The sequence below is a fragment of the Hoplias malabaricus genome, chromosome 14, assembly GCF_029633855.1.
Source record: "Hoplias malabaricus isolate fHopMal1 chromosome 14, fHopMal1.hap1, whole genome shotgun sequence".
NCBI lineage: Eukaryota > Metazoa > Chordata > Actinopteri > Characiformes > Erythrinidae > Hoplias > Hoplias malabaricus.
The window spans coordinates 32880720-32895457 of NC_089813.1; the positions used below are offsets into that span (position 1 = coordinate 32880720).

Sequence of the window (14738 nt, forward strand, 5' to 3'; positions counted from 1 at the left end):
TACAGCTTTCATCTTGCAGTGAAATTGATTCACAGTGGCAATGTATGAAATTGGAAAGCAAGTTAGGAGGTGATGAAATAGGGAGGGTTCAAGTTAGGTCTTGCTCTGTTAGATTGATATGAACAGTATGCTACATTTTGCTCAGAGCCAGTTTTGACATGGATTGGCTCTATAGTGTCTGGATCAAAGTTCTGTGTAGAGAGGATATTTAATAGATCAGGCTGGAATAGATGTCCTGAAGATATCTTTAAGTGTCCACAGTGCCAGCCTATCACCCAAGATGTTCAGAATTCCTGTTAACTGGTAGAGTGGCTAGTTGGATCTAAATTTGAGTTTTGCGCATCAAAGGAAAGCAAAAACTTTTTAAATTTAAATTTTAATACATAAATAATAGTGTGCATGTATTGATCTGCCAAAGTGGACTGGCTATGTTGTTGTTCTTGCTGTGGGGCTGAGGTTGCAACAGTCAATGGGATGTATAAGGACTATGAATCTTTTTTTGCTGTTTACTACTCGGGAAGATTTGACGTTACTAGGTACCAGTTTGCCACATCCTTATCCCTGAAGGCCATAGTTGGTAGTGCATTTGCTGTAACACTGACCAGTTCCACAGACGGTGCATTAAAACTTTTTTGAAATGCAGGGATTTCATTGGATTTACATGTCCTTATATTAATTTGGTAGCATATTATGATGAACAGGGTTATCTAAGCTAATAAGGTCTACAGATCTACCCCTGATTGCAGTTGTTTGAGCTGTCTACAGTTATATTACAGGGTTGTTATATCCTGCAATCATGTGTTTACCTCTCAACAAATCAAATGTGATTGAGTGAATTTTCATTAATGGGTTTGAGCCAAACACACTGGCAAAATAAAAATAATAATAACATTAAATAAATATATTCACACACATTGTACATCACAAGTAATTAATTATACATTATTTTTCTGTAACTGGACATACTGACCAGGGTCATGGTGGGTCTAGAACCTACTGGGAATCTTTGAACACAAGGTAGAAAAACACACCGAGTTTACTATTGCAAGGCATCACCCTTTCACTCCCACTCGCAAAGCTGTTCTCCTGGTTTAGAATATGGAAGGAAGCCCGAAAATCTGGAGGAAACCCACACAGCCACTAGGAGAACACACCAGTCTCCTCACAGTGGACAGTGACCTGAGACAAGAATATTATTAATATTAATGTAATTCTTATAAATCTAAAAAGAAATGATCAAATTCCTGAATGCGGTAAGGTTTTATTTTATTTATTTATTATTTTTTATTTATTTATTTTTGAGATCATCAGCTGGGAGCCAATCAAACCCTACGAAGCAAGACAGCATGTTTTGATAGGTAATGTGTTAATACATCCCCAGGAACATGGCCTTCAAATAGTGCTACAATTTCTCTAATGTGACCAATCTTTGCCAGTGTCTATAGTTGGAGAATACGCCTGCAGAACATAAATCCCTCTCATACTTGACTTGGAATCAGCATGCTCTTTCTTTTGGAGATGAGGGAGTGTGTTCCAAGCACTGGCAAATCAAATAACCATGGAAGCATGAAAAAATGATGTATTTGCTCTCAGTTGCACTTTTATTTTTCTGCTGTTTGTGGTGAAGGCCTCCAATTGGTATAATTTCACTCACTTCTGCAGTGAAATTATACCATGTCCGAACATCATTATCCAACTCAAGATGGCTGGAATTGAGACTAAAGATGCGCCAGCAGTTCCTCTCTGGCCAAGCATTTTGAGTTCCCTTTGCAGTGTATTTTAACTTCAGTGATGAGCATGAAACAAGAATTGGATGAAAAAGATACTCTGTCTGGAAGTGTCATTGTTATCTGGGCTTATCCGCCTGAAATGGGAGGTGTCAGAGCAGAGTAGAGAGGGGGAAAGCACAAAAAAGTGTTCGAGTTGGAAATATGTTCATAGACCACTGGCCACGCCACAGGGCAGAGACCAGGAAGAGAAAGGCACAAATATCTCTCTCTGACTCTCACTTTCACATGCATGCACAGGCACACAGGGGGATAGCAACCTTAGACACACAATGCAAATCAATATCTCCACTTGGGAGGCAGCTAGCTTGAGGTGAATATGGATTCATATAAATCTATTTATTCCACTCGCTGCAGTTCATATCAAGTTTGAAGGAACACTGGTATGTTAAAGTAGACGACAGAGCACAGAAAAGTGTGCATGAAATCAAAGTTTAGCCCTTGAATATAGTTTACTATTGTAAGTTTGTTGAAGAAATCGTATTTACACAGTTTTTTTTTTCTCTTACTTCAGTTGTGAGTTTGTGTGGTGTCTTACGTTTGGTTCCTGTATGATCTACTGGTGCTTTGAGGCCGCTGTTGTAACAAATAAAACTAATACTTTTCCTCACTGATTAGCATCATGCAACCTGCATTCCTAAAGTTTTTTTAAACTGCTGCAAATCAGAAAGAAATCATAAATAAACCTGCTTACGTGGTTTTTAATAAGAATGTTTAAATAGAATATCAGTACCATTTATTTTAGCTGGCCACAGATATTTTTGTTCACACTTGTTAACCTTCAACACCTTGTTTTAATGTTGTGATACACTTGTTATTAGTTGTTGACTCCTGAGGCAAATGCTTGTAAATTAAAATAATAATATATAATAACAATTCTTTATTTTACAACATTATCAGAGGGTAGCATTTAGTAATGCTTGTTTATTTGAGTCTTAAACCATGTCTGTTAGGAACTATTATGTTTTTTTCTGCCAGGATTTGCAGCTATTACAGGCTTCTTACGTTATTAGCAGTTTATATAGGTCTTCATATTAGGAATTGAGTCTCTAATACTTTTAAAACTTATAACATTTTTAGAAAATTGACATGTCAATTGCATAGCTATAAAATGAAGTTGCAGTCATATACTTCTATTTATTTCAATAGATTCCAAATTTATTTTCAGGTCTGTATAATTTGATAAGTGCTGTTCTGAGGCAGGGCGACGCGGCGGCGCAGTCACACAGCTCTAGGGGCCTGGAGGTTGTGGGTTCGTGTCCCGCTCTGGGTGACTGTCTGTGAGGAGTTGGTGTTTTCTCCCTGTGTCCGCGTGGGTTTCCTCCGGGTGCTCCGGTTTCCTCCCACAGTCCAAAAACACACGTTGCAGGTGGATTGGCGACTCAAAAGTGTCCATAGGTGTGAGTGTGTGAGTGAATGTGTGTGTGTCTGTGTTGCTCTGTGAATGACTGGCGCCCCCTCTAGGGTGTATTCCCGCCTTGCGCCCAATGATTCCAGGTAGGCTCTGTTTTTTGCAGGTTATATATATAAAAACATGTACAGATTCAATATCATTGTTTAAGACCAAGTTTACACCAGTGCATTCTATAAACTGTATGTTTCTTATGTTTTCAGATCAAATATAACTTTATTATCATTAAACAATTACTATTAAGCATATTGTTCCATGATCGCCCACACTTGGCTCAGATGTTTAGGTGTGTGTGTGTGTGTGTGTGTGTGTGTGTGTGTGTGTGTGTGTGTGATGTTGCATGTAGCGGTTTTTGACTTTCTGTTCTATGATTGTGAAGATAGGACCTGCACTTCATTTCACATTCCCTAGGAGACACCCGCCCAGAAGATACGAAGAAATGTGCCTGAGATGCGCCTCGCCTCTCTGCTTCAAAACCAAATAATTACCTCCCAAATCTGCTCTCATCTTGGCTGCACCCTTTCCCCACCCGCAGAACTGGAAGACACGCTGTTTACCTCGCCGAGCTCGCTGCTGATTTAGATAAGCTTGTTAATTAGAGGTGTTTTAGCAGCAGCGTTCCCTCTCACCTTTCCTCCTGCTTTTATAGACGACGTGCTGTTTTATATTGCTCTTCCAGAGCCACTCTCTTTGCACTTTCTTTCCTCTACCTGTCTCCAAACCCCGCAGCACCTATTCTTCATCTGCATCTTTGCCTTTACTGTTGCCATATCCTCCTGCACACCGTGACCTCTTCTTTCTCCTCTCTCTAATTCAGCTGATAATGGTGGTAGTAACAAAGACGTGAGCGCTGTGTGAAAGTATACACATGAAATAAACATGAGGGAAATGAAAACTAATGTTACAGCTCAGGGACAACTTTTGAGCACAACCAAAGATTACAGATGTTTAATAACACTGGAAGGAATATGAATCTCTCTCGCTTTGTCTGCATCTCTCGCTGTCTTTTTTTTTCTGTCCTTTTCCCCCCTCACAACAAAGGTTTATGTGCTAATGGCTATATTATGTTACACTGGTGCTAAAGCAGTTAAATCTGTTTATCTTACAGCAATCTATTATTAATCAGTACACACACACACATACACACACACACACACACACACACATACACAAAGAGCCAGGTAACCACACAGTTCTGTGTGTGTCATATTTCCTTCACAATTAAGATCTTGGTAGACTACTTTCTGATTGTAGAATGCTGGTTGTTTGACTAGATTTAGGGATTATTCCGCCTTCAGATCTTGGGAAACAGTGAGAATTAATTTATAATAATATATAAAACAGTAAACAAAAAGTAATTAGTTGTTCCATTCATTATAATCACATCAAACCGCTAAATCTCATGAAACAGTACATTTTATAAATGGGACCAATTTATGTAAAGGTCTGAAAAAGAATCCAGACCGGTGCTTTTATTTCCAGATAAAAATGTGTATGTTTTGGCAAAATAAGGTCCTTCGAGCCTTTTTATGGGGCCTGATAGGAGGAACTATAGGTTTCAGCACAATTTAGCAGTTTAAATAAAGACAGAACCATGTCAGTGCTTAATTTAATTCACTTGAATCATCATAATGTATTAATTGTGCTGTCGCTTTAAGAAAACAACAAAAAAAAAATGGCAACATGGCAGTGATTTCACAAATTGCATTTTTCAATAGACCTATATAATTCAAAGTACTAACAATTTTCTTCTGTTTTTTCTTTTCCCTCTCTTTAGGTTATATACTTTCACACTCCTCTGTGTCTGAGTTCAGTGGTAGCTGTGGTGGAGCTGGTCTCTCCTTCTACCCAGAATGCAGTGGGGGTAGGCTTTGGGCTGTTGCAGCTCTTCTCCAGTCGGCCGGACTCCGGACCCCCTCATGGGGAGGGCAGGTAACGGTCGTAACTGTCCCTCAGAGCAGCACAGTGTGGCCAATGCCACCAGCATGGGTTCAGAAAAAGGCTGAGAGTTGTTCGGAAGGTGGCTGAGGACTGATGTGTGGAGCCTCTCCACACCTTTGTCTAGCACATAGATACCAGAAGAACTTGGTGTAAGGTCTGAGAGGGAATGGGTGACAGGTTTGCATGCAGGCCTCTGTGACCTTATTCACACTTACTGTGTTGAGAAAAGGTTAGAAGTTTCATTCCAGTGCTATGCAGTCTCGTTCACGTCCTGGGGTTTTGTGAACGCAGAGGTTGTATCTAGACGAAGAAATGCATAAAAAAAAAGCATTGGTAATCATTGTTTTTCAGAAAAGGTGACTCCTTAAATATAAGTTGTGTGTTTTGTAGATTGGTTAACAGGAGGAATAAGCCCTATAACAGTAGAGATGGGGGAAAAAGAGCCTGAAATATAACCAGTACTCAGTATTTAAAAAAAAAAAAAGATAAAAGGGTTAACAGTGGGTAACAATTTTTGTGAATGCATTGTTCCTGTTGTGTGCTGTAGGTTGAGTTTATTCCATGGTACACCCCGAGCTCTGCTACATCCGACACTGAGAGACCCCCTGCAGAGTGAGTACAGTCAATACACACACACACACACACACACACACACACACACACACACATTTACCTACTCAGACTGCAAATACCTCTCTATTAAATGCTACATTCATTTAAAGTTACTATAGATTTGCACTGGTTTTTGTTCTTGTTCTCATAGTGAGAGTACTAATCAATAAATAATGATTTTTATTCTTTTTTGTTTAAACTCCATGATTTTTGTAAACAGTAATGCAAGTATAAATTCTACCCCTGGGCATTGAACGTTATTTTTGGGGAAATAATTGTTGCTGTAGGCACTGAATCCATCAGGTTTGACAATAATTGGGTATGAGAAAAACTTTATGTAAATTGAACATTTATTATTATTATTAAACTTTTTTATTAATAATGAACACTTTGCAGAAAAATCTGACATTTTATACGACAGGATTGGTGCACTCCAAGTAAAAGTGGTGCTTAAAGGAAATAAGTGTGATATTCACAAGATATTTAATAAGGAGATGGTTAGATGTTACACGTTGTCAAAAACTACTTTGAAATTAAATAAAAATAGCTCAGCCCTAATGTATTATATGCAATAGTTTCTGGTTTGAATAATAGCTCTAGGAAAACCTTTGTGAAGTTTCCTTTAAACATTAAACTGGTTCTTCACATTTGCTCGTCTCTTTTCAAATCTGGACCAAAGCTTCTTTAGGGAGCCAGGAGTCGTCCTTTGATGGCACTTCTTTGAAAAAAACCCTGAGATTTGGTGTCTTTATTATTGAGAATGTTCCTGCTGTCACTTTCACTGCAGCCCAGTGCATTCTTAAAGAGCCTCGAGTACACATGGCACATAGCATGACTATGATATAACGTCTGATGTGAGTGCTAATGACTTTGGCCTAGCTTTTTCCTGAGGAGTTTTGTATCTAACTTTTCCTCCGTCTTGGTATGTGTAGGAGGGCACAGTGTATTTTGTGGTGGATGTGTTTTGTGTGTGTGTGTGAATGAGAGAAGGTAGGCCATGAGTGACTGAGGAGAAGGAGGGAAGCTGATCTAAAATTCTCTCAGATTTGAGCTTCAGTCGAAAGTCTCCTGCTCACGCTCTCGCTCTGCTACCTGCCATTTTCTCTCAATTATCCCTCTCCATGCTGGGAGGAGGAGCTGTCCTGCCTGAGCAACAAGCATCTCAGCACATGCGTGTGCGCGCACACACACACACACACGCTGTTTGAGATCAGCTCTAGCTAGTTTTAAGTAATCTACCTGGGGTCATTGCTTTGTCCAGTCTAATTGGCTAACTAGGGAGGCAGTTCTTACCTAACGTGGACCTTTAAATGATGCTATTACGGTGAATTGTGGTATTGAATTTAGATTTAAAAGACTCTGGATTTGTATGTGCTGTGCTCTATTGTGGGCCAAAGATAAACAGGTTGTTCCGGCTGTCTTCTGAGTTGAACGCCTACACTGTGGCTGCGAGCAGCGTGGTGGCCACTGTAGGGGCAGTGTAGCCCAGCAGCTGGTAAAAGTGCAACATTTGTTGATTTGTTGTTGCGGTAGACAGATAGCACTAGTGTATATGAGACCAAAGCAGAAGTGAGCAGTTTTAAAGCTATAACTTGACCCTACTGTATGTTACACAGTGTCTTTTTACAGTCAGCTTTCACTTTTGGTTCATTGTCCCTTGTACTCTATGCTCTGTAGGGCTGTAAAGTTAGGGAGCCTGAGGCAGTTGGATTTAAGGCTGTGTTCACAAATGGGGAGCAAATGTGTGCTCGGAATATTCCAACTCAGAATATCCTTCTTCCCACCTAAAGGTGTTCATGCAAATTTTGCTGAGGTCAGAAAAAGATGCTTGTTTGAATTCTCTGTGTATAGAAGGTTCTTGAAAGCTTTACACGTGAAATGAAAGGCTGTTTGATTAAATCAACTAATTCTTGAAAGGTACATATTTTTTTTTCATAATCAGATTTCTGCAGTGGTCTTAATGAAATGTCTGTAACATTCAAACACCACAGCAGTGTTCCCCTACTGTCTAAATAGCCGTGTTCAGAATGACCAGTTTAAGCTCCTTTTTCCCCCTGGTTTTTAGCCATTTTTGCCTGGTTCTCTTTCTTCTCAATTCTCATTTCTACCGTATTAATCAGTAACCTTACTTCCCTGTGTGTGTTGTGTAGTCCCCAGATCCCTAAATGAATGATGCACTAAAAATGCATTTATTTATTTATTAATTAATAAATAAATAAGTAAATAAAAAGAATCAGATTTTCTGAATAGGAATTCTCACATAGAAACAATCTGAATGTCCCTCTGTCTCACCTCACTTGAAAAGCAGAAACTTTTCATAATTACATTTCAAAACCTACAGTGGGAAACGCTGCATCACAATCAAACCACGAGGTAAAATCTGACCTGTGTGTGAGTGAAAGAGTGGCTAATGAAAAATATAGTTCTTTTCCAGGCTTCAGGGAGACATTGTGCAAACGGCTAGTTCGTTTTCACCAAAGAGTTCCATGTTTTATGCATACAGCATTACGCTTTTCTCACGTTAATCTAACGGAAAAATGATTGAGCTGTCTTAGAGAAATATATTTTGTGTGTGTGTGTTAACTACGTAACTGATCGTCTTGCCATTTGAGAGGAAAATTGAGGGCACTTTATTTTTAAAAGTATATTTAAGACGTTTATCTGTATCCACACTTTAAATGATTAATATATGAATATAATTCTACAGGATTATGGATGGAGTTTACCCGTCTTTAATTTTGTAAACCTATCATAACAAGTGAAACACACGTGATTGTTTGGGCTGATTTTGTGATTCATTTTAATGTCTTGGGTTGGTGTGATTTATACACGTACTGTTTGGCTTAAAGATCAATAACGTTTTGTTGAGAATCTTCCAAACTATTCATGCCTTACTCAAAACTACAATAAAGCAAATGAAAAAAATAGGATTTTTGATAACTCCTTTTCAGATCGAATAGCCACATCCACTCCTTGTTGGTACTGAACTAGTGGTCTATCCATTTGTCTGTATTCAATGCAATTAATTTGCACCTCTTTAAATCAGTGTAAACTGGTATGTAACTGGTGATATTTTTGATTTGATAATTGATTGATAGAACTGATGAACATGTTGTTTTTTTTTTTTTTTAAACATTTTTATTTATTTAGGCTACATTGGCTCATCAGATATTGCACCCCTGTCTGTGGTGTTGGTTTTGCTTGTGTGCCATCATCTAGAACTTTTGGACAAATGTCAAGGGGATTAGTTTGTATTCTGTTTTGTCACAAGTGGTTCTTGGTTTTCAAAAACAGGCCAAACTCAGCTGTGGATTGTTGACAACTGCACGTCCCAGAAAAGCCCCAGGTGTTTTAAGGTTTGAATGAAATCGGTGAGATTTCAGTTTCCCTTTTGTTTTCCCAGAATTGAAAGTACCCTGTTACGCTGCCCATAAGAGCAGTTAGATATTTGAAGTTAATTAGTTTTTTTTTTTCTACAGCTCCACAAATTAAGCAGTGGAATTCTGAATGTTTTGTGACTGATGTGTAGTTTAAAGCTAAAACAATGTCAGAATACAGATACATATAAATGGTGAAAATATCAAAAATATTTTGATATGTCGTGTAACAGGTTTTTAAATACGTATTCAGATGTCAGTAGGTAAATAAATATTAAACAGCAGCTACACATCGAAATAGGACTTTATTAGGTTATTTACTTTTGCCTTTAGTAGGGAAAAAAAAGACACAATGTTCTTTATGCTTTTATTGAACTTAACTCAAGCTCATATTAAATAAATGAGGGTTTTCCCCCAGGTTCCTCACTTGCCTCTTGATGTAAGAGGCACTCACCTTTTTTTAAAAAAAGGAAAGAACCCAGAATGACACTTGAATAGGGGTGAAGTGGAGGAGATAAGAGTAATGTAATTGGGGGAGAGAGTGAGCAGGCACTTCTTGGCCTCATCTTTCAAGAGAAAGTGCCTTAGAGAGAATGAACCGCTGCCCGCTCTGGGACCAGAGAGTGTAGTGTTGTCGGCCGCTGTCAGTAGTCCTAGTTTCTCTACGGATATCAGTCCCTAGCCCCCTATAACAAACAAACAATCAAAACACTCACACACACACACACTCACACACACACAGTATATACTTGGCTTTAACACACTAATGATTTCACAGTTTTCTTTTTGAAACCCTAGTTAAAAGTCCACACTGTGAGATACTTGCTGATGATTGATGACGGCTGTGATTTAATTTAATATATTTTTTAGATGATTAGAATTGATTATATACAGTTGGAATGTTTTTAATTAAATATCCATTGTTTGCAGTTGAGTTGCCATATGGCAGTTTGAATAATTGAAATGTTAAGTGTTCACCAAATATAAATCTTATTTTAAGAAAAACTAAATGTCTTGAAATTTCTGACAGAAAGAATGAAGCAGCCAGGGAAAAATCCATCCCACATACCTACATATACACACACACACTCTTATGCACCCACGGTCATGCTTAGACTCACTTGATCTCGGGCCCTTTTTTCTCTCTCTCTCTCTCTGTTTCTCTTGATGTTTTTCTTTCTGTCTCTCTCGAACGCACACACTCACTTAAGCTCAGATGCCAGGAGCCTTTGCCAGAGGCTGATGCGAGCCTGCACCAACTCTGTCTTCTTTTGCCCAGTGGGCCACTGGCCACTGTTGAACAGAACCTAAGCCTTTCTCCTGGACAGACCCCATCCTGCCTGGGCCAACACTACACAGAGAGTGAGTGTGTGTGGAAGGGAGGGAGGAAGGACATGTGAATAGCAGTAGCTGAGACTAATAATGCTTGCGCGTTTGCATACACTCCTCTGTTCATGAATCATCTGTTTGTCTGGGCATGTGTACATGTGCCTGTGAAGGGGGAAAAATACAGGGAAACAGAACAAGGTTTCATTTTGGGCTTAAATGGAGGGAGATGAGAAAATAAATGCTGCTTTTCATCTCACAGGGTGTGCATGGCCTGTTTGGAGCAAGCCTTTTTGATGCTGACTGTGGTTGGTTGTGTTTTTTATTTTGGACAGATTGGGAGGCTAAATGAGGGCTACGATTAGAAGTGTTTTGCATGTTAATACCCTTGTTTTTCATTGCAGATTATGGAAATGGTATGAGTCAAACACAGCAACATTTGTCCTGTTATAAAGAATGCAGTTGACATAAGGACACAGATGGAAATTGTTTAAGTACTGACAATTAACACCAATGTCTTAACAAGGTCTCTTAACAGGCTAAACATTAATGTGCAATGATAGGCCTGGGTTGAAGAGTGGAAAACACATTTTGATGATTAACTGATATGACAACTAATGCTTAATAGAACCAGGGACTAGAACTTTACAAGGTACAAAGAGAAACACATTGATTCACCTCTTCATTGCACCTGAGACCACTTACAGTTTGTGTACCCCCCTAATAATGTGTATTTGTTCATTTTTTTTGAGAAGATAATTTGTTTGTGTTAATCATGCTTTCCACAATCTCTGTATTTTAGCTTTGATAATTAGACTTTGACCAAAAAACAAAATGAACTCTGCCATTTCTTCTTTTTAAAATGTGTTGTATTATGGTGTAAAAACACAATTAGAATCATTAGGGTGGGGAGTCCCTGGAGTTTAGTAGGAGAACGGTCATGCCTGAAGTGACCATATGTTTAGGGTGTGGTCCACTTCAGGATATACTCTACATATTAAAGTAGGACAGATGGACCACGTTAGTTATCAAGGTGATATTTAAAAAAAATGCTAGATTAGAAGTCAGTGAGGAAAATACAAAGAAAGCTGATGCATAAATCTATCCATCCATTATCCACCGTTTATCCGGGTCCGGGTCGCAGGGGAAGCAATCGGAGCAAAGAAACCCAGACCTCCCTCTCCCCAGCCACAGCCTCTAGCTCCTCCGGGTGTATACCGAGGCGTTCCCAGGTCAGTCGAGACATGTAGTCTCTCCAGCGTGTTCTTGGTCTGCCCCGGAGCCTCGTCCCCATTGGACATGCCCGGAACACCTCACCAGGAAGGCGTCCAGGAGGCATCCGGACCAGACGCCCGAACCACCTCAACTGGCTCCTCTCGACATGGAGGAGCAGCGGCTCATTTCAGCTGCTTGTACCCGCGATCTCGTTCTTTCGGTCACTACCCAAAGCTCGTGACCATAGGTGAGGGTTGGGACGTAGATTGAACGTAAATCGAGAGGTTTGCTTTTCTGCTCAGCTCCCTCTTCACCACAACGAACCGGTACAGAGCCCACATTACTGCTGACGCTGCACCTATCCGCCTGTCAATCTCTAGCTCCATCTTTCCCTCACTCGTGAACAAGACCCCGAGGTATTTAAACTCCTCCACTTGAGGCAGGATCTCACTTCCAACCTGGAGAGAGAGCATACAGTTGGGCTCACCTCGACACACAGTATCTCCTTGAGAGGGGCTGGATGGATGCATAAATCTAAGGAAGCTTATTTCCTTCACTTAAAGTTCTCGCTGGTTGTTTACATTCGGATGCTTTGCGTTTCTTTTTTTTTAATGTGGAACTGTCTGTTTGAGGGGGAAAAAAATGACTGCACATGGCTGAAGTTGAATTTGTCTAAGTTTTTATTCACTGTTTGAATTACCACAGAAACTCCTTTGTAACTCGAGTTTTTACTTTTGTAGTACTTTTGGTAATGAAGTTTGCAGTTTCCAAATTTGGAGACATTTCCACCTTAAGTGATCTAACTCAGCAGAAATAAATAAATATTGTCCTCATTATAAATAAATAGTCCTCATTTAGGTTTGTGCTTGTTGGAGTTCTCTCGTCTTAAAATACTCCACATACCTCTACCATGAGCAGAGAGAGAAAGCCTAGCGTACCGGACAGAGACAGTTTGTATTTTTTAACTCAGACACTGGGTCTTCGTAAACACATTAGGCTGGTTTTGAGCAAACAGACTGCAGAGCAGCAAATGGTGAGGAACCAACTTCTGATTTTTGTAAAGTGTTTCTTTTTTTTAATGCCAAGACATTATATTTGCATTTACACTGACATCCTAGACGTTACAAAATACGTTTGAGCCCAAGCTCAGCCCACAGATGTTTATTATGGGATATTAAGACATAATTATAAAATATGCATTCATTATTGAGATACCAAGTCATTTTTATAAGTTAGCAAGTCATAATTATGAGATGTACATTCATAATTGAGATACTAATATATTATAATACTACTATGTATCTAATAATTATGATTTAATTATATAATTATGGTGACTTACTTGGTGACTTGGATCTCTTTTCAATTTGCAGGAATGGACTTTTATATAAATCTGAGTATAATTGCTTTGCATATAAATCTGAGTGTAATAGGTTTATGTAAGTTTTATATTAGAAGTCCAGTTGATCCATTTTAAATAGACTTATCTGTATTGATATCTGAAGTGATATATACAGGGGTTAGACAATGAAACTGAAACACCTGTCATTTCAGTGTGGGAGGTTTCATGGATAAATTGGAGCAGCCTGGTGGCCAATCTTCATTAACTGCACATTGCACCAGTAAGACCATGTGCATCCAATGGTTCAAACATTTTCCTGAAGGTGGTGTCGTGGATCAGGACGACAATGCACCAATACACACAGCAAGACTGGTGAAAGATTGGTTTGATGAACTTGAAAGTGAAGTTGAACATCTCCCATGGCCTGCACAGTCACCAGATCTAAATATTATTGAGCCTATGTCCTCCAAGAATAATGGCTTAAAATCCCTCTGACCACTGTGCAGTATATGTCATTCCCAAGACGAATTGACGCTGTATTGGCCGCAAAAGGAGGCCCTACACCATACTAATAAATTATTGTGGTCTAAAACCAGGTGTTTGTTTCATTGTCCAACCCTTGTAATGTACATATAATGTTTGAGTTATTTAATTGAAGCTACAGCTGACTGCTGTAAAATATTAAATTCAAAAGAATCTTGTAGTGCATTATATTTTTTTTTGTTAGAATAAAAAATCAGATCGATATGTTATTTGTCACTGGGGCATTTTGCAGGTATTTTCAAATTTAGTTTGTGTTATCCCTGCATCGGACTGGGTTTCCTCCTATAATTAAAAAACTTCAGGCTATTTGTTTGAATGGTTGATGGTCGAACTGTCAGGATAGGGTCCAGACACTGTGACTCTGATCAGGATGAAGCAGTTACAGAAGATGAATGAATGACATTTTTGTTAAAAAACTGGCATCATTCCATTGTTATATATTATATAAAGCAGTTTGTTTAGCACTCCATAGCTGTCTTCATTTAAAGTACAGTCGTAATATTGAAAAACCAGAGCCCTCATGATAATTTATTCAGGAATTCATAAATTGTGGGTTTAATCATGACTAATTCAGTGGAGATCAGTAGCGAACTTCTTTCATGGATGGAAGGGTGTAATTAGTCGAGGCACTTATTGAGCCGTTGCAGTGAGCCAAGATGTGGGAACTGAATTTACTTGCAGGGCAAAACTTCCTCCATTAGTTTCGTAAAGGAAAGCCACAATGTGCCGTAGCCATTGCACACGGTTTGTTTATGAGCGTTCCCACATTGTTCGCCTGCGTCTTACGCAATTAAGATGTCAAGGTTGTTTACTTTCCTTTTATGAGTGTAGCTAATTTGACGCTGCCGTTAGGCTTGTGTTGCAAAAGAGGGAATGAGAGAGAGAGGGAGAGAGAGACATTGGGACCCTATAGTCCCACATTCATTATATGGAAACGAAGCAAAAGCTATTAGGACTGCTGTGATGGCATGCCTCTGCCATTTGCGTCATGCATGGGCCTCATTTGTTTCTTGAATGAGAAAATGTTTGCTGGCACCTGGAGCCATCCGTGTGTGTTTACATTTGTGCCTGTGTGTATGTGGGGAAAGCCCCAGCCATTTCCCCACCTATCCCCACCCACTGTGTGTCTGTGTTGTGTTCAGATTGGGAAGTGTTATTTCCATCTGAGTGAAGGTGATTCCAGG

General features: G+C 39.3%; 1 protein-coding gene across 2 annotated transcripts in view; it reads left to right on the forward strand.

The window, feature by feature from the left end:
* The window catches only part of nphp4 (nephronophthisis 4), a 179345-nt gene that overhangs the window by 18978 nt on the left and 145629 nt on the right, over positions 1 to 14738 (forward strand). For both annotated transcript variants that reach the window (XM_066643834.1, XM_066643835.1), the window contains 2 exons: positions 4976 to 5130; positions 5687 to 5751. In XM_066643834.1, the coding sequence (XP_066499931.1) occupies positions 4976 to 5130; positions 5687 to 5751 (220 nt within the window). The remainder of the gene's footprint in view (positions 1 to 4975; positions 5131 to 5686; positions 5752 to 14738) is intronic.